Below are 27,255 nucleotides of genomic sequence, written 5' to 3'. Positions count from 1 at the left end.
ATTTTTCTTCTCTTTTCCTTAACTTTATTTCGAGTTTTTTTCCTTGCACTACATTGCGTGCCATTTTTATTTAACTTTTTTTTTCTCTCTATTGTTGCTTTCCGATCTCTCACATTCACTTCACTGCATTGTAATCATCCCCATCTGGCGTAGCAAGCACTGCCGCTAGCAGAGCTGACCTCTCCAGCACATTAAAGAGTTCTCTCTCTCGATCTCTCTCTCTCTCGACAAACTTCTTGAGGCGAAAGCCCTAGATGTCACATCAAACGCGAAAAGTGACCGCAGCTAGTTGCTGGCGAATACACGAAGGAAACCAGATTGCAGCCGCGGTGAAAAAAAGTAATTAATATAAACGTAGGAGCTTACTATACATTTCGAATGGGATTTACTAGCACTTACTAGATTTACTAGGAATAGACTAAATTCGAACAGCCAAGTGTGGTCAGTACTGCACTAGCCCCGCACCGAGCCGGGATGGAACAAGAATGATCAGAATGCCGTGTCACGTGACAGGTGAACGTCACGCCACCGCGAACTTCGATAATCGCCATTCTTCGATAATCGCTGGCGTTCGCCTTCAAATCACAGTGCCCGATGAATTTTTCCGTTAACACTGAAAAGAATGTAATTTTTTCACGCTGCATCACGAAACTGCCCAGCACAGCTTCCGCTCTCAAAATCTGCCGACGATGTCACGTCAAATCACTGATTTCAGAAAGCGCTTACTCACTGCATATATAGGTCGCATCAAAACGAATTTGCCCGGAGAAGCTCAGGTTTTTTTTTAAATGTTATTCTGGTTGAAAAAACAAACCAAGGAAACCGTTTATTCCTAATATTTTTTTTATTTTTTTTTTAATCGTTCACATCTCTGCAGAGCAGTTTCCTTCACGCATAAACGACATTAGGAGACAAGACAAAGGGACAAAAGACGACAAATGTGGCCGGGAGAGAGAGAGAGAGAGAGAGAGAGAGAGAGAGAGAGAGAGAGAGACAGACAGACAGACAGACAGACAGACAGACAGAAGCTAACAGCACATCTCGCGTGATATATGCCACCCCGATACAACACGCTTGTTTTTGAAAGGGCCAGACACTCTCCACGAAAAAAAAAAAACACTATCAAAAAGGCAGGACGGAGATCTATGTGGCGCATCCATACGAAGGATGTACAGCCCAGAAATTCCCACCTCCCTATTTTTTCGCTGCACTCCTTCCAAATACATCAACGCGGTGCATGTAACGTTATGTTATACAATAGCGAGAAACTGAAACGGCGGCTTTCTCTGCCCACGGGACTTGCGCGTCGTATACGCCGATTTTATGCATCCCGTTCTTTCTTCCTTCTTGCTCTATCTCTTCCACCAGCTGTTTTGTACTTTGCGTTTATTTGAAGGGGAATAACACCGCCTTTTCGACCGACCCCCCCACCCCCCCCCCCCCCCTTTTTTCTTCCGTGTTGCTGTTTTGTTATTATTGTTCTCTCAGTTCTATGTTCGCGCTTAGTTCGCCGTTTGTTTTCACGATCGCGAGACGAATGACCACGCCGCTTCCAGGCCGCCGATATATACAGGGCGCGTTCAATTTCTCGTCGCGAAAATTTTCCACTGAATCCAGCTCCGTTTTTCCCCAGCAAAAACTGCGGCGCTTCGGACGACCCGCAATAGGAGAAAACGAGGTCACGAATGCAGCCCCTCTTTCGGGGCTCTCGCGCACGTTTAGGATCACTCGGTAGTAAAATTTTAGCGCACCTTTTTTTTATTGCGGAGCAATAAATGACCCATTGAGCGTCCAGCGCCGGCATCAGTAACAATAAAAAAAAACACGGCTCCAAGAAACACGCGTCTTTGGAGCGTTCCATTGCGCGATGTGTTCCTTCACACGCGCTTAAAATCGCAGCAAGCTAGCGAGCAGACAGACATATAAATTCACCATCGTCACGTCGAATAGCCCATCACACTGCGACAGGAGCGAACAGTGGCCCAACGCGTAGGCGACAGATCGAAGACATTACAAAGCGTAAAAGGCGGATCGCAAATGCAGGCCTCTCAAGCGGCAAGAGAACAAAGCCTTTTGACAGCGCGAGGCTGATGCAAAGAATCTCAGGCGATCCAGTGGGAATTTATGCCTGCGCATTTACAGCCCATAAGACGTGCTTGCCCGTCTTGGGATCTTTTGTTTCAACTTTTCATAAATATTGCTACGCTCTTTGCCACCGGGTCAGCGGAGGATACTGCGCTCCTACTTACAAGGAGTCTAGAAATTCCGGGTCTCTTAATTTCAAGAAAATTTTGACAGTTTTACGGAGCACGGGAGAGTGGAATGGCTCCTAGTTTTTTATTTTATTTTCTCCCAGTACCTCCACAGCCACGGCGGCTCGTTCCGGGCCCGCCCCTGCTTCGCTGCACAACACGGCCCTGACGTCACTGGCGATGACGTCATCGCAGGTTGCGTCAAAGAAGGACGGAGCTTGCAAACAAGAAGCGATAACATGTTATTTTGAAATCTATCATTTGTAGCCTTTAAACGAGAAAATAGCTTTGGCTGCGTTTCATGGTGCACAAACACCTTGCATTTTGATTGATTGATTGATTGATTGATTGATCGATTGATTGATTGATTGATTGATTGATTATGCGGTTTTATCGCGCCGACGCAACGCAGGCGATGAGGCGCGCCGTAGTGGAGGGCTCCGGATTAATTTTGACCACCTGGGGGGTCTTATCGTTCGCCGAAATCTCGTACACACGGGCGTTTTTGCTTTTCGCCTCCATCAGAAGCGGTGGCCGCGGCCGGGAATCGGACCCACGACCTCGTGCTCAGCAGCGCAACGCCTTAGGCACTGTGCCACCGCGGCGGGTCTTGCATTTTTGCCTTTCTTTTTTTCAGAACTTAATGTAAGCACATGAATGCTACAACGAACGACTTACGACGGCAGCATTTCGAGTTTTCGAGATAAGCCAGAAGCTTCGGAAGATTTTAGGGGTACACTACAAAGTTACGTAACGGCTATTACCCTTCGCCGCGTGAGAAGAACGTTTAAACAGGTCGCAACTCCGCGATTTTTAATATAATAGGGAGTATACGTGATCCACAGTTTCAAGAACACAATTCATAACATTATAAGTTTTAAAGGGAGAGCCCTCTTAGTGGGATGGATGGCGCCCTGTCAAAAATACTAATGCATTTCCCCGTAGACCGGTTGGTCGACCGAGAAACTCTGATAAAATCACTGGACTCATGGCACGTGCGTGAAGGCATTCGGCCATTGTGTCAAAGCGGTCACTAGCAAATCGCGAAAAGAGAGCGGTTGTAGATACGACAATACACGCACCGATTACGAAGAAGGAGTACGATAGTCATCTTTATCTCATAAGCCACGTATCGGTACACATTTGGATCGTTCGTGGATGCTTTTACTTAAGCGCAAAAAATCGTCTCATGGATTCGTTCCTCGTCTGCGAATTGGGGCTTTGAAGGTTGGCCGATCAATTGAACGCACTTTCAGCGAAGGTTTTGGCGCACTTTTGATGTGAAAAGTTTTGATGTGAAAATTTAAGCTTTCGATCTTTCAACATTCTTTGGGAAATTGGTAAAGTGTTTTGTTCTAAACAAGAATGGTTTAGGTTGTCGCTGGGAACCTTTCCTTTCACTGTGAGCGGTGTTTTCCAAAGACCAAAGGAGTTCGCTCGTAAAAATAAAGCGGGAAGCAGTCTTAAAACAGGCTTTCTGCGGTACTCTTCTTGCCTATAGAAGGCTAGTGCTGTCGGTTATAGGCTGTCCATTTCAGATACATCCCAAAAGGCATCGTCAGGGGCGAAAGACGCAGTTAAACGCACCACTACTCCCCATTCAACCTATGGTGCCTTTCGCGGAAAGAATGCCATTTACCGATACGAAGTCCGTACACCAGAATACTAAAAAGAAATAATTGAACGAAATAAAACACGGAACTGAGATACTCCTACGCGTGTGTTGTCACTTGCTTTCAGTTTGCAGAAAACTGCGCGTCTACGTTTCCTTTTTTTTTTTTTTCTTTCTTGTCATTCTCGCTTCGCGCAACTTCCCCGCAATGGAGGACATGCTGGCGATGGAGGAATATACGAATCTCAGCGAAAAATACAACGTCCTTAAAGATATTTCTTTTTCTTCGATCAATCCCAGATCTATGTACACACACGCCTTCTTCTGTGCACCTCTGACACAGAGCTGCGACGTCTTCCCTTCGACTGCGGATGAACTCGCCCTCAGAGAGCGAACCTTCGTCAACCGTCCGACAAAGTTCACTTTCCAAAAAAACAAAAAAGAAAAAATAACAACATGTCCTCCGGCCTCATTCGTCCCCCCTACGCTGCAATAAGGCAGAATCAATAAACCCGAGCTTCGAGCTCCCCCGCTTCATAAAGGTTTTTTTTTGCTTTATATCTTCTTTTTATTTCGTTCCCTCGATTCTCATTTGGGCGATAGCGATTCCAGGAAATCCACTTTGTTCGGCTCCGACGATGTTTACTCCTGCCGCTTCTTCTTTCAGGAATGGCCTCATTTAAGGTTCTGCCCTGTTTGCTCAGAAATACACCACTTCTCAGTACACAGAAGAGACTCCCAACACGCCACGATCCGCGCTTTTGTTGCTCACATGTTGAGCGGCCTTTTTATTTCTTCTCTGCCACTCAAAAGTTTGATTTGATGGTCCCAGAACCGATGATACACCGATAGGCTGTGAGACCGGCCGTAGTACAGGGATGTACGGTTCAATTTGTACTGGGATTCCATTACATGCGCTCAAATGTCCAAAAAAACACGCGTTGAAACAGCGGAGCTCCTGTACGCCGAGCCTTTTTGTCCGTCTGCTGAAGATCGTGCGTCACGCAGCGGAACGAGCAGCTTCCCAGAACCACCGATAGAGGGCGCAGTGGTCTCGCAGTAGAGGCTAAGGAAGACTAGAAGGCTAACGATGAAATACGGAAAGAACAGCGGATAATCCAAGACAGCCAAGGCAACCAAAAAAGAGGCAAGGCAGATAAAAACTAATAAATGGAGGGAAAAAATGGAAGCTAAAACGTCGTTAGAGGTGCGCAGGGCAGAGAAATTGAAAATCAGAAAGGAAAATTTCTACGGTAATTCCAAGGGCGGTGCTTTGCTTTTTGAGGCTAGAGAAGGTTGTAGCTTTGTAGTGAAATATACGCAAAATGGATGGGTATGCGTGGTGTGCGGAAAAGAAACAGAAACTATGCGGCACATAGTGTTAGAATGCGAGGGTATCCATCCAAACTTGCATGGTGGAAATATTCGGCTTCCAGAAGCCCTAGGATTTAAGGGTATCACAGAGGAAGTTAACGTCAAGGCTGTCGAGGGGACGAGAGAAGATTAGAATGCTGGTGGACGAAAAGCAGAGAGGGGAATAATGCTTAGGTCAGGTACCACACGTAGCAGGAAAAAAATCGGTATTTTGGGCTTAATAAGTTTTTTAAGTCTGCCCTATGAGCAGCGCTAGTATTAAACGAAGAGTATAAAACATAGGTATCTGTTTATATTTTTGTAAGATGACACGTCATCACTCCGCTACAAAGGGGATACCACTGGCAATCATCATCATCATCATCATCGTAGTCGTCGTCGTCGTCGTCATCAGAGGGTTCCTCTCGCCTCCGGGCCGGGTGACGTTTAGCAGCTGATTCCTTTGCGTGAACCGTACGATCTTCGAGGGGAAGGCGGTGCCATTCTCGGACGAGCGCCCTTTGATGTTCGAATTGACACAAGAGCTGTTTCAGCAAATTTCACACTAGGTGGAACTGGGTTTAGTTTTTTTGTTGTTGTTTATCGCTTCCTTAAGATAAGCAGCCGCTGTGGCCGGAACGCGAACCTTGATTGATTGTGGGGTTTAACGCGCCGACGCAACGCAGGCGATGAGGCGCGCCGTAGTGGAGGGCTCCGGATTAATTTTGACCACCTGGGGATCTTTATCGTGCGCCGAAATCTCGTACACACGGGCGTTTTTGCTTTTCGCCTCCATCAGAAAAGCGGCTGCCGCGGCCGGGAATCTAACCCGCGACCTCGTGCTCAGCAGCGCAACGCCTTAGCCACTGAGCCACCGCGGCGGGTCGGAACGCGAACCTACATTTCGTTTCATTCGTAAGCATCGACTACCGAGTACCCAAGAGTATTAACCACGCGCCTTTTGTATTTCCAGAAAAATGCCTAGGTGGAGAAGTTAACACAGATTATCGTTAACGTAGTTTCCCGTTAAGCATTTCAAATCGCCCAGTAGCTTTGTCATAGTTTTTCTTCCTTTTATTTTTCACACTCATGTATTCTAAGGCGTCTTTTACTTACTTTTCATGAGGCATTTAAAGAAGCCGGCGCGCATAGATGGCGCCGATATCCCCTTTTTTGTCATGTAATTAACAAAGAGAAAATATAAGTTTGGTAAATAAAAAGACTGCTCCGTCCCGATAACAATGACAGCAATTTTATCGCTAACTCAAACAAATAACTGAGATGATAAAGAAATTAGATGGAGAAGTCGCCCCTGTCTAGCCACTTCCAGGTGATGACGTCACAGAATCACGTTTGTGCGATTGACGCCCGCCAACATAGCCACTGCAAAAAAAAAAAAAAACGCATGAATGCGCGATTGTAAAGAATCACCCTGTTCCGTTTTGCAGGATTATACTTCAACGCGACCGTGCAGTTAACACGCTGACCAAAATGCGTTTAATTCATGCCCATATTACGTCACTGCATGTGGCACGAAACTTGAAAGTTCTTCAATACTTCTTGCGTTTTAGTTCGGTTACGAACACGTCTTTCGCTGCTGGACCCGAAGGCTAGTTTTAGATGCGACGGCATCTCATTCACTCGCCTTGTCCCTCCATACGGCGTTGTCGTTGTCCGTCCACACCCTTCCCCCATTCTCCTCGCCGCGCGAGCTGCGCTCTCCGCCGCTCACCCCCTTTCCTCTCCGACAGCGAACACTCTCTCGCGAGGGGCATTGGATTGGATTCGATTGGATTGGATTGGCTTGGATTGGATTGAATTGGACTGGATTTGGATTGGATTGGATTAAAGTGGATTGTGTTGGATTGTGTTGCGTCATAGCCGTGCCACGTTGCATCATAGCGGCGGCAGGGGGTTCACGGCACGTTTCACGCGATGGGAGAATCAACCTAACGGAAACAACAACGGAACCCCCTATGCGTCGCATCTACACATGGGTTCCCGCGAGGGGAGGTGGGAGTAATTTTTTTTCAAACTGAGCAAAGTCGCATGCTTTGTGGGAGTTAATACATCCTTTAAGCCTCCGGAGGGGCCGATGGGAAAATTCCGTTCCCTTGTGGGCGCAAGCCCGCCACTTCCCGCACGCAGCCAGCGCCGCCTACGGGTCCACTTCGAGCACTCCTTTTATTGTTTCGAGCAACTGTTGAAACAGCCCCGCCATTTGGCCTTAGTACCCTTTCTGGTGCGTGCGTGCGTGCGTGCGTGCGTGCGTGCGTGCGTGTGTGTGTGTCTGTGTGTGGAGGGGGCGCGGTTAGAACCACGGGTTTTGTCAAAAAATGGCTGTGGCTTAGCCCATCTAACCTTGGATAGCTTGGATTAGTCTGGTTGAGTCCTGGTTTCACTTGGTTAACCTTTGATGTAGCTGTGTTACCGACCACGGTTCAAAGTCATTCGGTTCAAAGCGAAGCCCAGCCTCGCTTTCATTCACGGTGAACGCGGCGTCCCTCTTCGCCGCGCGCAGGACGATTCACGTAGCCCGAGACGACCCAGCGGCGCACGCGTGGGAGGCGGCGGGGCTGGTCGGCTGCCGATCGGCTGAGCGCACGCAACCGCGGCGGCCGCCGCCGCTAGCTGAGCAGAACGACTGAAAAAGGGGCCTTGTGCGCAGCGCCGAAAGCGGGCCCGGCGAATCACGCGATGCGCTTCGAGGGGTGTGTCGCAGGGTGTGTGTGTGCGGTCAAAAGGTGAATTTGCGCATCCGCGGCGAAACCGCTGGACGAAAGTAGTAAAGCTTTGCTTTAAAAACGACCTGGGTTCAAGCGCCAGCAGTGCAAAAATTTTTGCAAGACCCGTTATTCTTATTTTTACTGTAAAATGTTCTCTTGTCTCAATTCTAAACATTCTTTTCGTAGATAAGAATGGATTTGTATCTTCTTGTATGATTTGGGCGAGGTGCCCGGTATATCAGTATGTTTAATTAACGTTTACCCTCGCACCGGAAGTGACTGGGTTGTACCCATCACAAAACAAAATCAGCAGGCCGATCCCCTACCCGACATTTGATGATGATGATAATGATGATGATCAACATCATCATCACTGCCCGGCGTCCATGCCGGTGAAGTCCGGCGAGTGCTGCATCGGCCTCTGGCCAGCCGAGGAGAGGCCGAGGGTGCGGCACCCTGAAACCCTCGGCGCACGCCGCCTTACAACACCGGGCAACCACGGCAGAGCATGGCCACCGAGAACCAAGGGTGAGCCTTGCGCCCCCAACCCGTGTATGTCTGTGAGTGTGGTATAGTTTGTTTGCATGTTATGAAAACTACTATACGTTCGGACAACGTTTAAAGGGCCCCAAAATTCAGAAGGTCGCGATTTCAAGCGCGGAATGGCTAGATTACGTGTTGGTGACGACATATTCCATACATTACACATCTTCGTGAATCAAATGATTAGACTCAGATCATGAGAATGTCGTCTTTTAAAATGTATTTAGGTGCCGTAGCAGATCCGCCATGGGCAATGGGTATCTTTTAAGCGCCGACTTGAAGCGGCCACTACATTCACACCATCAACTACTCTAAATGCTTCATCAAGTTGTGTCTGTGTCAGGGCTTCTATGCTGGTTTACATGATACAAATTCAAGGGCATTTAGAGGACTTTCTTACTACGTGCGGAGTTTCAAGGAGCAATCTGTTATAAATTGAAATAAGATCGACGTTCAGGGGAAGATGGCGGATTGGAATTATGCGAAATCATAAAAGAAATGGGAGTGTTGCTGCAGCCAACATTCCAAAAAGGCTACTTGGCTTGAGACAAGTCTCCTTAATGAAATGTTGGCTCCAGCGACATATCTTCTTCGACGACTTTTCATAATTTTTTGTTAGAGTTACACGGTTAAGCACTTTTAGTGTCTTACGAACTGCAAACTTTCATTCACTAAAAGTCAATCAAGCAACAAACGCTCACTAAGACCTCCCGTAGCCTCGTGTAGCTCTTATGCCTATTAAAAAGAAATATACATGAAATTCAAGGATTTTCAAGGGTCTGTAGAAATTCTAGGACTTCCGGACTTTCGACGCCTAAAAACCAAGTTTTTCACATTCATGGGTTATCAAGGTTAGGGAACCACACATGAACCCCGTTGTTGGATTTTTATAAGGAATTACGATACCATAGCTCGAATGATATTAATTGTAGGCGAATCGAGGAACTGTCGCCTTGAGTAGTAAAGTAACGAACCAAGAAAACGTCACTTTCCCCCATAACATCGGTAGAGGTGCTCTGTGTGTTTTATTACTGGGATTGTGCAGGAACTGAAAGCAAAGAAAATCTCGAGAAAAAACGCGAACGCAACAAAACAAGAAAATTAGAATGGATATTTTTTTCCTTTCGCGTTCGTGTCGTCTAGCCGAAGTACAAGAAAACTTAGCACATTCCCAATACAGGAAAGTCAAGAATAGTGCCTGTCCCATTAAGTATTTCTGTCAGGTTGTCCATACTGGGGAGACAATAAACCTCGCCAAACTCGGAAGTGTCGCGACCAGTGGAACAACAATGGAGTACCGCACAGAACCGCTCACAATCAGCACTTGCCAGTGGGAGTTCGGTTCTATGCGACTACTAAGAACAGCACATACGCTTTAAAAACTTGATTTCGTTCAAAAAAAAAATACAGAGGTGGGCGGGATTTTTTAAAGGCATTTCTAGAAGTTATGGCTATCCAATTAACTTTGACATAGTTTTTGAGGCCGATATGAAATACTCGCTTGCACTAAGATAAACAGGAGGAATAAATTTGCTTCCACAGTTCATTCAATAAACTGACAGTAAGCGTGTGACAGCAAAGTGACAGTAAATTTATTTCGTTCTTTCTGCGCATGACTACCCTCGCCAAAGTACTGCGCGGGGCGACGTGGACAAGCAGCAGTTTCCTAAAGACAGCGCCAGATGAAAATCATTGAAGACCGACCACTACTAGTAGATAGATGCTCAGGGAAAGTGCTATGCGACGACCAGAGGCGCCGGTGTAGTGTAGTGCACAACTTACATCTATGGGTGGGCAGTGTTACCATGCAGACTATAAACGCAGAACGGAAACAAAAAGTAGTAATAATAATTTCTTCATTTTCCATCCTTTGAAATGAGGGAGGCAAGGAAAAAAAGCTGTACCAACAGCTTCACTAGCTCTGCCAGCCCCCCCCCCCCCCCCCCCCCCCCCCGTTCAATATTATGTACAATATGACACGTTCAAGATGTACGCAACGTATAGGGAGAGCATGAAACAGCACACGTAAGAGAAATAAACATTACAAATGAGAGGAAAACAAACAATTAGGCCGCAGCCATCACGACGACGCCTGTATCATTAAGAAAGAAAGCCTCTTTCTTAGTCAAAAGATCATTAGAACGCGAAGCTGTCTCCCATGGAGCCTGAGTCAAAGCCAAAGTCCAAAACGCACTCTCTTAAAGTCCAAAATCCAAACTGCCAAAGTTCAGAGCACGGTGTAAGATATATAATACTATATCTTACACCGTGGTTCAGAGCCAGAGCCTATAGCTTCAACTCAAATTTTAAAGCCAACGTCAAACCCTACTTAGAGAAGGTCATCATCATAATCGCTAGCCGTGTGTACTGCAAAGCTATATTTTTCGGATTACGAGAGGTCCGCTATCTGTGCAAGGAAACCCAATTGTTATGTTATTTGATGTATGATTGCTGTATAACTTTTTGAAACCCATTGTGTAAATTGCCTTTCCTCAAGTGTGTTTTACTCGGACGTAGACGCCATCAGTTACGCATTGAGAGCTTCGCTTTAAAAATCATCTTTAAAGAAAGGCGGTATGACCAAGAGAAAGTAAAAGCCCAGGCTGGCCTCTCAAACCGTCGAATGTGCTAGCCACAACGAAAGCTAACACTTGCGGCCAGTGGAAGAGTTACCTAGGATGCTGGAGGTGCAGAGTCTATTCGGAAACTATCGGGCCACTGGCTCTCACCGACGTGCTTCTATGAAATGGTTCCGGCCTGGATCGCGTGGAGACATTGCAATCGATCGGGACTACCTAGAAAACTACTGAGAAAGACATTTGCCCTATCGTCCTCCATTTGGCTTTCGCACGCGCGCGATTCACTCGGAAAGGTCAGGAATGGCGGTCACGCCTTCCGCTACCGTCTTCATCGTCGTTTGAGGACTATTTCACGAAGGAAACGTAACGACGAGTAGACGGCGCCGTTTCGGGTTCTTTTCATCTAATTCCGAACGAAAAGATGTCGTGCCACTCGGACGAAGTGAAAGAGAGCAGATAGGCAGGAAAGAGCGGGGAGCCCACAGAAACGCCAGAACTCGGCCTTATGAAAGGGTCCGGGTTTGGATGAGCGTGTAGGCCCAGGCGGAAGAGGCGCCGATTAGAGAGGCGCGCGCACTTTCTCAAGCAGTTCGTCGCGCAACGATTAAGGAGTAGCGTATACCGGGCAAAGAGCTGCTTTACACAACCATCCTTAGCGAAGCGGCCGACGAGTACGTTTACTACCGCTGTATTTCGATGATGTAACCACGAAAGAGGATTCGCCACCATTAGAGACCTTGATGCTCTGACGTCACCGCTTGTATCCTACGCTTTTTCCCACGTTCGGCCGCACTCAAAGCGCGGACAGGCTTCAATGGCTTGGCGGGGAAGGCGTTGATTTGCCGCTGCTCGCAGCAGAAGCGCTTGGACGTCAAGGACGCTGTACGCTAAACGCCAGGACCAATGCGGTGACGCTCGGTGTCTAAAGATTCAGTTCCGATTCTTGCTTTTGTTGTATATTATTGTTTTTTTTTAGAAAAACGTTTTTTTTTCGCCGGAGTGTACAATACCTCTTGAGTACGCAAAGGTTTCTCCACAACGTGCGAAGAACGGACGTCACAAACTCTGCCCGCAAATAGAGCTATGGCAGCACCCGTGTGCATGTATAGGTGCATACGTATATCGTATATATATATATATATATATATATATATATATATACAAATTAAGGAAACGTACGCTTGTCGCCGAAGCCTGCTTAATTCCCCGTTTCGACTTAAGTCTTCAACAAGAATGGGAGTATTGGTACAGAAAACATACAGGTCAGGAGTTAAGACACGATCCTCGAATTGCAAACAACACGACACACAAAATCAAACACGCGCACACACACAAACACACGGTGTATATTTCACTGCAAGACGCGCATGTCAGTGGTCTAGAAACAAGAATCAAAGAACTAAAAAGAAAAAAGGAAAGCACAATAACAGAGAGACAGCAGGCTATAGCGCCCACACAGCTCCTTCGGCGGAGGCTGGGACCACAGCAACTTCCTTACCCTCGCCTCTTCGTAGTCTCGTGACAATACTACCGTGAACACATGCAGCTAGCTGAATGTACAGTCGGCTAAATCTTTAACTAGCGTACGCGAGCGGCGACTTTTCATGTGTCAGCGCCGTATGCGGGAAGCCAAGTTGCAAACAGGTCGAGATTAAGCGCATGCTCAGAAACTGCGCTCAGATGGGCCCATCGTCTGCTAGGCTGTTCCTTCTTAGAGAGACCCTGCAACAATTTCGAAGCGCTTTCACTCTTGCCTTCGCGTCTGGAACCACTGCGAAAGCTATAGTTATCGCCAGCACGGAGCGGCACTGCGTGATTTGTTCGTCGCACCAGATACGCCTTCCACTTCTGCTTTGCTTTTGTGGCTTTGTTTTCGAAGTTGCCATCGAAAAGCGTTCATTGCTGCAAGTGATGGAAAACCGGCCAACAGCTGCTACACGGCCTTAGTGACGTAATTCGAGCCGTCAATTAAAGGACGTCAAGACCGAGAAAAAGAAAAAAAAATCTTTTGAGCGAGTTAACAAGTTATCTGATGGGCATAGAGCAGTAATTTTTGGCTGAGGTATACTTAGCGACCCCCTAATCTGTGCACCGGGTGTGTTGGGTGACTACGTTCTGCAAACATTTAAGATTTCAAAAAAAGTTGAAGATAGTGTTCATGGTCCCTTTAAGAGCGTCAGGAGACAGAAAAATCGCCTCTCGCGCACGCTGGTCAAAGATTTGGCGACTGCGCAGGTTTCATTTGATGTTGGTTTGAATTCGACGCCATGCTACGGCTACTTCTCTGCTAAGCTTTTGATGGGGTGGCCAGCATTGGCGTCTTTTAGCTCTAAGCAGCTTGAGACTTTCGCCATATCGATGAGGGAAGGGGGTGAAGCAGAACGTCTAGACCTCCACTCCATTCGTAAATTCACGACCGATCTGATGCGCCGCCCCATTCCTTACTAGCCCTCCTTCATGTCCCAGTGTCCACGTTATTCTGTCTTCGGCAGAAATTGTTATCGACGCCTACGAGGTTATTAGCCGTCGTCCTTGGTATTCTTCCCTTGGTGTATCCCCCGTACGCTATTATGGAGTCCGTAATAATGCGCAGCTCTTTCTTTTCCGCTTGCACTATAGCCAGGACGATTACGGTTGCCTCTGCTGCCGTTGGGCTCGTGCTTGTATACCTGTGACGCTGTTAATGAGTCAGTGGTTCGAGTCGGTCATGTCTGCCCCTGCGTCTTTCCCAGTCGTGTGCAGCCAGCCGTTCACATATATATTGCGTTAGGCTCACTTCTGGCGCGTTTTTCGACTTGCCTAACCCTCGCTGTTCTACCCACTGCATGAATTGTTGTGTTCACGTGCTCAGAAATCGGGGATATCACCATTTTCGTCCTCGTTTGCTGTAGAAAGAGGCTATCGGCTTCGCCGAAGTTTATCGGCGAGCGCACGTAATTCACATTGCTCACGAATCCTCACTGCGTCTGCGCATGGTTCCCCGCTTTGCTATACGCTGACATTTTGTTCTCGAAATCGGTTTCTTTCCACATCATGGGTGAAGCCGCAGCGTCGTTGATGACTACGCCATAAGCCGTCTACTCCGCTCGGCGAAACGATTGAGCCCGATTACGAGCAGCTTCTACCAGAGCTCGCGATCTTCTCATTAACTGAAACGCGGCGATTAGACGCAGGGACGTAATGAGGACTACGCAAGCAGTGTATAAGCGAATCACCGCCGGGCGTCCCAAAATGTATCGGCCATGTATATCTCCGGCGGCTTGGCGTATACGGCGCGGTCGTTTTCAGGATTGCGTATGCCGGCGTTTCGTATAAAAAGCGCTCGCTCGGCGTGTGAAAGCGATTATCGCGTCCACGCCCCGAGAGATACGCTACGAGGCGGCGAGTATATAACGAGCAGGCGGGTACACTATATCACAATATCTTCGGCCGAAGGATTTCGCCACGTTGCACATCCGATTTCGCGTGTTCCCAGACACCCAGCGTCGTGACCCGCAAAAAAAGTGGTATCAGAAATATATTCTGCTGCCTCATGACGTCCTCTAACCTTGCGCCAGACGTCTAATGGGTTTTCGAATACTGTAATTCTACGGGTTGTATTCGCATGGTCAGAAATCGTGATGGTTTTCGAACAATGCGCTTAGAACATCGTCAGTCATGTGTGGCGCATTGAAAAACTTGGCGTATACGCTTGTCCACCCACGGAGCTGGGCGCGTGCGTGATGTTGCAACGCCGTTGACGCAAGCGAGCCAAGATTTGCACAAAAAAGATGACGCGTGGTGTGTGCGCGTCATTCTGCCGAATTTGAATGCACAACTGCAAAATGAGCTCGTACTTCGCAAAAAAATGAGTCAGCTTAGCTTACTACAAACGCTTCATACGTTATAGCCGATTCGCACAGCGCTGTTGTTATTATTTATGTTCCCTGCTTGATATAGTTTCTGATCAACTGTTTATGAATGAGAGTTTATGTGAAAAGTGTTTATGTGAAATGAGAGTTAAAGAGCAGCAGCACCAGTTCGGAGCCTTTGGGAGCACCGCGACATACTTGGCAGGTTCCTGCTTTCTCCACGCACAAAAGAAGCAGAAGAAAATGAAACACACTTTTTTAAGACCAAGGTGGATAAAACGCCAAGTTTCCTGCCGTGCAGCTAAAGTCAGTCGAATTTCACAATCCCAACTGCTTCGACCGTGTCGGAATGGCGCACTCGTATAGACGTCGGCTTCATAACTCGATCGTGGGACTCCAGTTCGATTCCGGCCACGAGTAGCGCTTTTTTCTTGAGGCACTTGCAGTGCCTTCGCTTACCATTATCACCATCGTCTTGTGAAACACACTGTGTACAGTTGGCTTTCCTGCAGCAAGTTTCCTGCCATCAGGGAAGCATAGAAATCTTCGCTTTATAATCTTCAGTGCTTGGGACTCCACAATGTACAAGCAATGTAGCAGAACGCGCATGCTCTACAAATCCTCTTTGTGCATGGATACGTCCAGAAAGGTCACATACCGTAACACCGCTTTCACGAAGTCAGTTTACCGGTGAAGTTAAGTGATCGCATTCGCGCGGAGATTAACGGCGTGAACGTAAATAACTCCCCCAACACTGACATCACACATCGGTGTCAGCAACTTTTAAATTCATGACCTTGCACCAGTCGCGACAGGCGGCGGCCGGAACTCTTTATCAATCCACGGCTGCACCCTTTCGCTGCTGGTCAGAAAAGCTTCAGAGCTGACAAGGAGAAAAACGTGGACTTTCCATATTGTGATAATAACGATGATTGCGAGAAGCGCAGTTCCATAAATAGTTGTGGATACGTGCTGACAGCTCTGACAGCTCGTGCTGTCAATGGTTGTAACAGTGGTTTTAAAGGTGAAACTGGCGCTCTATGTCTCGCCAAGTAGTTCGCGGCTCTCTCTATATGTCTCTCTTTATCCGCCCTTACGTGGGTATCTGCGTACAACGACATGTCCATACCGGTGGGTTGACGCCGATAAGCAGCACACTCATGACAGCAACTCGTTACTGTTCGTAACTTTACAGCAGTGAAAAAAAAATAGTTGGGTGAAAGAAGGCCTGCCAAACGCGGGGGATCACGCTACATGAAAGCGCCTGCTGGCTAAGAACAGGCCCCCGTGGATGTCCGTAAGCTTGGTGTTTTTAAGCAACAAAGTTAGTTCTTCACGCAAGACACGTAACAGAACCGGATCCCACTAACACGGACAAGTGAGGCAGATGTCCGGGCGGATTTGAAATCACTACAGCGCGGTCGAGTACAGCAAGAAGAGCAATCACCTCCAAAAGTGCCCGAGCCCGCAGCGCGGTAGTCATTTCTTCGCGAACCTCGTTTTATTCTCCTCTCTTATGCCAGCGCCACCATCTCGACGCAGAAAAATCGCGGTCGCGGGTGAACGTGACAGGAAGCCAAACGCGGTGCTTCTAAGGTTTCTTCTCTCTATGGCCCCGCACTTGCTGAGTCGGCGGCTGTCATTCTTGTTGAGGAAGAACGCGTGGTTGGCAACCAGCTTTTCTCTCTCTCTCTCTCTCTCTCTCTCTCTCTCTCTCTCTCTCTCTCTCTCTCTCTCTCTCTCTCTCTCTCTCTCTGCGTGTGTGGTGTGCGTGTGCCTGCGTGCACGTTTTTATATTGGGGAGGGGGGGGGAGGCAGCAGGCAGAAATAAGTCTGAGCGTGATGTCTGATGCAAGTCAATACAAGTCAATACAAGTCAATACAAGACCACGCGCTCCCTGCTGGTCGCGCTGAGTGGATCAATCCTCAGGCAACGCGGATACTATGCTTGTAGGACGAACGAAACCCACGAACGGATGAAATACTAGTGCGAATAACGAGAATACGCCGACATTTCAAGAATTACTAACAGCGCATCATTAGCACCTCTTTTGTCCTAGATCTTCGCTCGTTTCTACTTCGGATCTCCTGTTACAGCAACATGCAAACGCAGCAAGTTCCGTTAATGAGCCGACACTTCTGCCGGCAACGACCCAGAACTTCGCTAGAGTGATGCATGCATTTAATTTGGCCAACCCAGAGGCGTCAGCAATCCTGCGGCGTGACTGATGATGCAGCGCTTCTGGCTAATACTGGCCTTGGCCTCTCACTCTGTAGTTCAATAACGAAACCCTTTAGTGCTGGTTCTTGCACTTTCGATTACACTGCAGCTTGCGATCGGGTTCGAACACCTTCAGCCATATTCGCTATCGCATGTAATTACGTGACGAAGAACTCTCGAGGATAACGCGCAGCCTGAACTTAATTACCCCCTTCATTTATACCTTCTTTACTCCCACAGAGAACCTACATGCAATTCATACCAATCACTTTTTCCACACCTACGCACCCGCCCAGCAGGGCGCAATTTATTCGTGAACTCGCACCTGCACGTTCATTTGGACACACGCCCCATACGCACACGGGCCATCATTTATAACCAATTAATCGTTTATTTCATTGTTACCACGCAAGTTACTGAATTTTTGTTTTGCTGTAACTCAACTGTTAGCACGCTAGTTACGCGTTCATCGGCATGGGCATGGTCGTGCACCCTAGCCTTTTCTCGTCCTTTGTCTTAGTCTTCATCCGCTATGTCGGGGTTTGAAGTCCCTCAGTCGAGCTCATAGAGGGGAAGAATGCCTCGCGAGCAAGAAAACGCGTTGCCATGGACAACACACAGGATAGGCGGTGGGCGGCACTAAAGGCGGGAGAGTTAAGCGCGCGTCCTCTGCTTCCCTGCATTGTCAAGCGGAGCTCCCCCAGCTCGAGCGCTACTAAATTCGGGTACAACTTAGAACAACGGGAATCGCCTTGCGCCTCATCACCACAGTCGGCTGTTTCTCCGCGCGGCGCAAGTAGTGCGTTACTCCGAGTATTCTGAACGCGACACGGGGCGTTTTCGTGATTGGCAAGGATCCCGGGAGCGATGCGAATGCGGGAAGTTTGAATTGCATTGGGTGGTAGCAGTGAGCGGATAACGGCACTACCGACCATTATGGCGAATCAGTGCTCCGCACTTCCGACAGCTTTCACGTTGAGTGGAACGGCCGCAATTTTTTTTTTTTTTTTGCGTGACTTCTCGCACTTAGCCTTCTTTGAAACTACTGCAGAGACGACAAATGAACTGCCCTGGAAAAAGCAGACGATGCCACGCATTAAGCGCAGTCTCCTTTCATAATGCGCGCGCGCGCGCGTTGACATCCGGGTCTGTCGCCTCGGCGGAGTGATACCCCTCATGCCGTTCTTAAATTGTACCCGAGTATGCATGCTCGCGTTCGGCTCAGTGAAACGACTTTCATTCTTACGCGTGAACGCCTAGGCCATAATTTTTGAGACTGGTCGCGGACGTACGTAGCTCGGTGATAAGAGTTGGCGCAGCGCCGAGAATGAAGTCAACGGCACAGCCGCTGTCACGGCGGACTAATGTACGCAATCGTGCCACCCTCGAGCGGGGTGAAAATAAAGGAATATATGTGGTGAGATAAACTAGTAGATAAATAATGAAATAGTGCGCATCGCGGTAAATGTCAAAAGCGATAAGGACAGACAGCCCCGCCTATAGTCCTGTTGCTGTACGGCTCTTACTTTCGACACTGCTGGGCTGCCCGTATCGCACTGTGCATTGTGTTCTACAGTATTTCAGCTCATTGTCTCGAACCATATCACATTGTAATAAAGTGCTGTCTGCCGCATGCACAGCGGGATATTGGGTTGTATCCGTTGGTGTTGTATCGTACCTTATTGTACTGTAGTTAAATCGTGCTGCGCTGCGTCATGCTGGATTGGGAGACGTAAACTTTGCTTAAATTACAATGCGAAGTTGGCGGCAACAACCCGACAATATATACGGATATGCGTTGAAATCGAAATCGCCGTTCAAAAACAAAAACAACATAACGTACACAGGCGAATAAACGAGCCCGAAAAAAGAGCAAATCCCGCGCTCCCTACCAACGTAGCCCCAATTGATGGTGGGCGTCATTTGTGACGATGATGGATACCGGCGACAGCAACTTTTGAAGTTACACTATAGTTTCACTTTACAATCCTAACTTATGAAATTCGCACGTTTCGCGCGCTTTTCCTGTGCGTGTGTTCGTTGCCTTCTCAATCGACCCTTATGCCGTAAACCCTCGTTATAACGATATTGCTTATTTTTCGAAGTTTTTTATTCGAAGTTTTCACGGTCCCAACTGCAATGCACGGAAGGCAAATGTTCCCCGCTTTTGACGAAGAACCGCTCAGAACGAGGTCAGTTTCTCGTCCCGGGGAATTCGTTTTAACGAATTCTTATGTTCTTGCAAAAAGACACGACCGACACCGACACAACTGCTACAATGTGTGCCTGACACGAACTTAACGTAGAGCGATGCAATCGTACACTCGCGTTGATCGGACCTGCGACCTTTCGTTCTTCGTTTACAGGGGCGGTGCCGCCGAGCCCACAGCCGCTATCGCGGACACCCAGGTAACCGTCGTGGAAATCCACGCAAGCAGCTCGAATGACAGCGCGGCGTCCAGCGGTCACCGCGAGAGGCCCGTTGTCGCTACTACCAGGCGGAGTTCACAGGACGAGCCCGCCGGCAGCACGAAGACACGTCAACCGCAATCGCAGGTACAACAAGCCGCGCGCGACAGTGACGCGCCGCTATAATATTACAAGGCCAGTCTTCGTTGACACGAAAATGCCCGCCGTCGGTCAATCCTAGCGAAATGCCCCGGCCGGCTGCAGTAAGCAGGCATGATCCTGAAAACAGTCAGCCATTTCGTAGTTGCTGCAGTCGCAATATCAGCAAACACTTGACTTAGCATCGTACTCAAAACTACCTATCATTACGCTGCACTTCGCAATCATCCCTATTAACAGCATCGCTGTCCCCATCACCGCATCACCATCGTGATCCATAACTCCAACTACGGGACGAAGATCCGCACTGGGTATCCAATAGCTGCAGGCGTTAATTAATCCATGTATCCGTATTTTATGGAGCGTATTCGTCGGCGCATGTTCGACGTGCTATATTTTGTAGCTTTCACTGTCATCCATCTGTGCAATAAACCATAGTCAGATGAGCAACTAGTAGACCGTAATTCTTTGTCAGCGCTTTGCCATAAGCAGACTTGGCAGTACCAAGCGAAATGGAAGATGGATGACATTATAAGCCGCGCTTCTACGCCACAAAATACATTACTGACTACTGTTTAAAATGACATCTATACTCTGGCACAACTTAAGAACGACAATTTAAGTCGCCCCTCGTACTGTTCCTCTGCGCGGCGCAAAGAGTGGCTTAATGCGAGTACACTCCACTTTCGATAATTACAAATAGCTTAATTGGAATTTTAGGTTAATTGAAAGTGATGTGCTGGTCCCGGCAATTTTACATGCGATCCAATTAATGGAAGAAATTGCTGAAAGAAAGCCCATTATGGCTAATCCTTTCACGTTGAGCGGAGCGGCCTTGATTCTTTTTTGCGTGATTTCTCACACTTAATCTATTTTGAAACTATACTGCAGAGACGACAAATGAACTGCCCTGGGAAAAGCAGACGACTCCACGCATTAAGCGCAGTCTCCTTTCAAAATGTGCGCGCGCGCGCTTTGACAACCGGGTTCGTCGCTTCGAAGTTAAAAGCGGGTTATAGGTTAACTGGAAGTTATTTCCAATAAGAAGCATCCAGGCGACCGTCTTTTCTTGATAAAATTCAGAATTTTCAACCGCAAGAACCGCGCCGTGTTCTGCCCTGGCGTGCGCGCCATCGCTACTGAGGCAGCGCTCAGCTGATAAAACGGCAGGCCAGTTAAAACTCTCACCAGCATACGCATCTCTCCTTCGAGGTTCTCCAGTTATTTTCTTTTCTTTTTTTTTTTTTTTTTGAGCGCAGCTCCGCGTGAGCAGTTTGTGCGGTGGCCGCACCAGGCTTCGATTTTAGCAAGCCTGAACTACCATGGCAGCCCGTCTCGTAAGCTCGACTTGGTCACAAAAGTCGAGATTCTGAACCGATTTTGTGTCATTGGAAGTTCGGTTCATTCCAAGTTTTTCGCGGTCCCCGTGGCCTGATATTAACGAGAGTCGACTGTATTTTGAACGTGACACGAGTCATTTCCATGATTTGTCGGACCTAATGTGGTTATGAATTTCTGCAGCGCCGGTAAAAAGGAAACTAGGCGAGAAAAAGTAGCCTGCAATCTCCTTTCAAAGCGCCCACGCGCGTTGACGTCCGGGTCCTTCGCTTCGGCTGAGCCCGTCGCTTCAATGGGCACTTGCTGATGGTACACTACACGCTCTTTTCTTTTGTTAACCCAGGAAAGTCCTTTGTCATTATTTTCAACGGATAATCTTTCGCGACAGATCCAAGCACCCTGAGTAAATCCAGACCGGCTTCATTAATGGCGCGGAAAAGGTCACTCGGCTAATTGGTTTGTCGCGGCGCTTTGAGGAATAACGTGGGCTGACTATATTGCCCTCCGGTCGCCCTGTTTCTTATAAGCGCTGAAGAAGTGCACAAAGCCACTCCATTAGTGCCACCTCTGATCACTGCACAGGAAAACGCACTGACGTTGTGCAGGCCTGACATCGCAGGTAGCGTCCATTTTGCTCTTTCGCGGAGCGACTGACGTTGACAACAATAACGCCGTACACGTGCTTCGCAAAGAGCTGTCGTCACCGTTAGATTATCAGACCGCAACACAAACAGTACGCTCCATAAGCTATCAATGAAGTTTTAACGTGATTACTGGTACAGTGCGCAACACACTTGTCTATAACAGAGTCTATAACTAGTCACATTTGAAAACTGCAAAAACAAACTTTTTACAAAATTGGGAGACAAAAAAGGTATACACTTAGACTTCACAACGCCGCAGTATGTTTCTTCAAATCCCGCAAGGGGAGGGGGGGGGGGGGGGCAGGATAAGACTGAATGTACGAAAGCTGTGTTATAGACAAGTCTGTTGCCGTCTGTGTAGTACATTCGTGCAACTATGTCATTTTTTTCTTCTTATCTTGTCAGAACTTCCAACTTACACAGAGACAAATTTTGCGGGAAGCGGCTTCAGCGCAAAACGGCGCCCTCATTTTCTGCCTACATTCAGGCCGTCACACCTGACGTCAAAGATGGAACAAACTTCTATTTTGTTTTCATGGCCTTTTTTAAGGGCGACTCACGCGATCACATTCCGATGGAACTTGCTAATTCATGACCCACGGGCTTAAAAACCAGAGTGCCACCAACACGAAAACTTTTACAAGTGCCTTTAAATGCTCACAACGGCCTATAGTTTGCTCACTTTAGAAATGCAATCAAAACTCGATTTAACGAAACCCCATCTTACGAATGTCTCGATCTAACGAACCAATTCGCATTCCCCCGCGGTTGCCTATACGGATCAATGCTTTTACGAACTCGAACGAAGTAGATTCACCGCCGTTCCCGATTTGACGAAGTGTTTCGACAAACAGGCGTTTAGAAAATGAGCAATTGCAAATGTGTTTCGTCAGAACGCCATGTATGGCGCCACGTCAGAAAAAAAAAAAAAAAAACAATGGGGCATCTAGTTTCGGTTTTATGGATCTCTACGAAATAAACTAAAAAGTAGTCCCGTGGCCGCAGACCACGCCATCCAGTCCAGCACGGTTTCCACCATCTTAACGGGGAAAGACGCCGTCATTTATACCACTTCGACTTGAATTGCGCCGAAGAACCTCAAGGACACCCCGCACGAGAGGTTGGAGGAAACCCTGTTTACGTGTTTTAAGAATATCAGAGCCAAGAACGTTCCGCGCAGCGGTGAAGTGGTGCAACAAAAAACCTTGCTTGATTTCTCTCTTACAGGAATCAGTAAAACACGAAATTGAAATGCGCAGCGCAATATGAAGCTGGACATAATTTGCGGGCCGGCAGGTGTCTTGTGGGTGTGCTTGGCGAGCGACGTCCTGCTGGCAGGCCGATTCGACAAAGGTGTACTGGCGTCATTTCCGTGACGGATATGACGTGAGCGAAATCTTGGTGTATCCCGGCATAAAACAATTTTGTGTTAAAATATAAAACCCGAAAACGAACAACCCTAAGTATAACGTGCTCTTTACCACTAAAGGTTGCTTCCCCGCAAGAAGACCCTGCGTGCAGAAGTGCACCCTTTACAGGCCCCTTGCTCCGTTGTACTGGCGTCACTTCCGTGACGGATGTGACGTCGGTGAAATCTTCGTGTACCCGGGAATAAAACGCTCTCGTGTTAAAAAGCGCAGTGTTTCCGGCGTCTGCTCGGGTGCGACGACTTCGGGGCAAGCCCCGACTGGCTTCATATTTGCACCGCGGACTTTTAGAGCATTGTAAAAAATTATCGGCACGGGAGCGCAACGGCCGCCGCAATTATACGATGTCATGGCAGCTCCTCGGTTGCCCCTTTCGCTTTAGACATCGTACCTATAGAGTCAACTGTTTGTAACATGACAGTCCCGGTTTTACGAATTTACCGATTTAACGAAATAATTGGGGCTTCCTCGCGACTTCGTTAGATCGGGTTCCAACTGTATATCACTTCTTTATTGAAATAAAAGATAACCGAGAAATACCTTGGTTTATCCAGTTCTCATTAGATGGCGCTAGCCGTCTTGCAAGCCGGAGTTTTTTTTTTTTGTATTTCAGTACAAAAGTGACATATCTCCCAAAGAAGCAAACTAGGCCGTTGTGACCATTGATATGTATTTGTAAAGCTTTTGGTATTAGAGCATGGTGGCTTTTACGTCCGTGGGTCGTGATGTATGTATAGGAACTTGGAACAGGTGAAAACGGCCGCGGCTCCCATTGGCGTGTGCATCGGGTGTGCAGTGGTCGCGTCACGACGAGGTCCTGGCCCTCCTGGACGACATCCTGAGCGAGGAAGAGCTGGACCGCGACAACAGGGGCGGCGGAGGCGGAGGCGGCGGCGGAGCAGCGCGGGACCACTGGGAGTACGAGGACGATGCGTTCGACGACTGCTGCGACCAACTGTCGCGCTGCTGCGACTGCTGCACCCCGGAGGTGGTGTGCGGCCAGCGCGTGATGTCCCTGAACCGCGCCTTCGGCCTGCCGCTGGCCGCCTTCGCCTTCATCACCATCTTCCTGCCCGTGAGCATATACCGGTACAGCTTCGTCTCCAACGTCCACGAACACAAGGTGCGAACACGGTGTACGGTGGGTGGGTGGATTTTGTTTTTAATCGTGCGTCTACCATTTTCTCAATTATTTCTTCTGGCTCCTCGAGAAGTTATTAGCACGGGACGTGTTCAAATACCAGCGGTGTAGTCGATTGATTGTAGGGTTTAACGCGCCGACGCAACGCAGGCGATGAGGCGCGCCGTAGTGGAGGGCTCCGGATTAATTTTGACCACTTGGGGATCTTTAACGTGCGCCGAAATCTCGAACACACGGGCGTTTTCGCTTTTCGCCTCCATCAGAAAAGCGGCCGCCGCGGCCGGGAATCGAACCCGCGACCTCGTGCTCAGCAGCGCAACCAGCGGTGTAGTCATGTAGGACAATCTGTTACCAGGCGCCTTCCCGCGGGTGCCAGCCAAAATCTTGTTACCAGTGAGCTTCTTCAGTTAACGTTCGCTCAGTCACCTTATGTTGGTCTTATCATTGGAAGACATTATGAGGTAGCTATTACGGATGCGTGGGGCACCATGAATACGTCTGTTCCGCCTGACCATCGGACTCGTTCCGCCAGCTAGGTTGCGAAATCTGAGATTAGATTATGCGATTTCCAACTGCAGGGTGATTGGACGCGTGAATCACGAGATAGAACTCTTTTGGAAAGACGCTCTTTAATTTGCCGGCGACAGTGCCCCCCCCCCCCCCCCTCTCCATTAGAGTAGCAAGTTAGACCACCAAGTGAAACTGTATCTCCAAAAATAGTGTGGTTGATTCCTTTGTCATAGGAATCGGTAAAACACGAAAGTGAAATGCGCAGCGAAATCTGCAGCTCAGTATGATTTGCGGGTCGCCGGCTGTCTTATGGGTGTGTTTGGCAGGCAACGTCCTGCTGGTGAATCACTTCGGCAAAGGTTTGCTCGCGTCATTTGCGTGACGGATATGACGTCAGTGAAACGTTGGTGTATCAAGGCATAAAACTCTTTCGGGTAAAAAATATAACATCCGAAAGCCAACGACCCTAAGTACAACGTACTCTTTAGTACTAAAGGTTGCTTCCCCACAAGAAGACCCTGTGTGCAGGGGTGCATTCTTTACAGGCCGCGTGCGTCGTTGTACTGGCGTCATTTCCGTGACGGATATCGTCGCGAAATCTTCGTGTATCCGGGAATAAATCGTTTTCGTGTTAAAACAAAGCAGCGCTGAAAGAGAAAAAAACAGCAGAGCGAGCAGAAAAGGTGAGCGCTGGGCAAATGGGACAGTACGAGACGGAGCTGCCTTTCCGCACGCGTCATCTACTTAAGTGCTTTTTTTTCTTCTTCCAAGAGAACATACGTCGTGCCTGCAAGGTCGGGGATACCGTTTCTTGAAAAAGTGCCTACCATATGCTAACAGTTCTCTTCGCTATATATCTATTGTGCTTACTTGAATACGTTAAAAAATGCGGAAATGTTCGCTCTACCAGTCCTGAAACATTGACGATTATTACAGGGACCAAAGCGCTCGCTAATGACACGTTTAAACGGTTGTGCATTGCGCGTATTACGCGTTGAGAACAATATCTTGACCCCACAATTCAAAAAGAAGAGACCGCATCCTAGCCAAGACGTCGATGCGACATTCCAAGTAACGAATGGTTCCATTAGATGGCGTGTGAGCAGTGGAACGCGGGAAATTTTGAATTGTTGTGAGTAAACCTCCGTTCCGTTTATCGCGAAAAGAGTAAGACGGGAAGAGAAGAGAGACGCTTAGGTGGCAGGTACGGCAGAAGACTGTCGTTGATTGATTGATTGATTGATTGTAGGGTTTAACGCGCCGACGCAACGCGGGCGATGAGGCGCGCCGTAGTGGAGGGCTCCGGATTAATTTTGACAACCTGGGGATCTTTAACGTGCGCCGAAATCTCGTACGTTTTCGCTCTTCGCCTCCATCAGAAAAGCGGCCGCCGCGGCCGGGAATCGAACCCGCGACCTCGTGCTCAGCAGCGCAACGCCTTGGCCACTGAGCCACCGCGGCGGGTGAGACGACTATCGTATTTCGACGACATTTGCAGCGAAGTGAGCAATATGCGACCAGTTTTTTCATGCTATCGGCAGTACATAGCAGCTTAAGGGGACCAACCAAGCGGCCGTGTGGGCATCACAGAAAATAAAACACATTGCGTGAAGAAAATACCCATCAGGGTAACGATACACATAGCTGTTCAATCAAGCAGTACACGACAACCACGGCCCATGTTGCCGACATCTTCGCGGAACGCTACACGTGTCATTAAAACACTACACCCATTTTCCTGCTTTTAAGTGCAGAATACTTTAGGGCCTCGCCTTGTCACCGTAGCTCGCTCGCTGGACCCAAGTAGAGCCACGCAGCGTTCCGTCGCAGCGGCTATCGTCGCGGCGTAACCCAGATGATTAGAAAGCCAAGCGGTGTATACAGTCACAAGCGTTCGAAACGTGTGAACCGCTGGCGCTTGTCGTACATCTACGCGTTCTTCAGGGGGAAAAAATCTGCAGGTACATTTGAGGCAAAATATACGTAATTAACAGGCAGCCGATCGCGTTAATTTAGTTAAGAACGCTCGTTGGGTTAGTTTTTACGATAGTTAGCGAAAGAAAAGTGGCAGTGCAACGCCGGCACGTGAGGGAGGAGAAGCAAGCACAAAAACAACAGAACTCCCTCTGGCGCAGTTTCAGGCAGGGTGCGCGCGAGCACACTCGGAGGCGGGAAATTTGAATCGCACTGGGTGGTAGCAGTGAGCGGATAACGGCGCTGCAGCCCATTATGGCGAATCACTGCTCTGCACTTCCGACAGCTTTTACATTGAGTGGAACGGCTTCAATTTTTTTCTTTCCTCCCAGCTGTCCAGCAGGCCATTCCAGGCGATGAAGTACATGGACTTCGGCTTCCTCCCAAGCCGGCCCAACATGTCGACCGCCAACAAGGGCGTGCGCCTGCTGAACTTCCCAGGAGCCAACCCTTCCTACGCCGCCAGGCAATGGTTCGCTAAAGACAGGGTAGGCGCCCGAAGGATTTGAATCTGCC

At 48.4% G+C, this 27,255-nt stretch overlaps 2 protein-coding genes across 2 annotated transcripts in view; one reads left to right on the top strand and one right to left on the bottom strand.

The window, feature by feature from the left end:
• Nucleotides 1-27,255, bottom strand: part of LOC144149635 (uncharacterized) — a 377,896-nt gene that overhangs the window by 199,964 nt on the left and 150,677 nt on the right. The gene's annotated exons all lie outside the window — the stretch shown is intronic.
• Nucleotides 23,820-27,255, top strand: part of LOC144149701 (uncharacterized) — a 40,452-nt gene continuing 37,016 nt past the window's right edge. Inside the window, exons 1-2 of the mRNA XM_077681352.1 lie at nt 23,820-24,237; nt 27,072-27,227. Of these exons, the coding sequence (XP_077537478.1) occupies nt 24,124-24,237; nt 27,072-27,227 (270 nt within the window). The 5' untranslated portion in view covers nt 23,820-24,123. The remainder of the gene's footprint in view (nt 24,238-27,071; nt 27,228-27,255) is intronic.

The sequence above is a fragment of the Haemaphysalis longicornis genome, unplaced genomic scaffold (genome assembly GCF_048455015.1).
Source record: "Haemaphysalis longicornis isolate Haplotype H1 unplaced genomic scaffold, Haemaphysalis longicornis Haplotype H1 scaffold_8, whole genome shotgun sequence".
Taxonomy (NCBI): domain Eukaryota; kingdom Metazoa; phylum Arthropoda; class Arachnida; order Ixodida; family Ixodidae; genus Haemaphysalis; species Haemaphysalis longicornis.
Note: the sequence above shows the minus strand (reverse complement) of the source record. Positions and strands in the feature narration are given on the sequence as shown.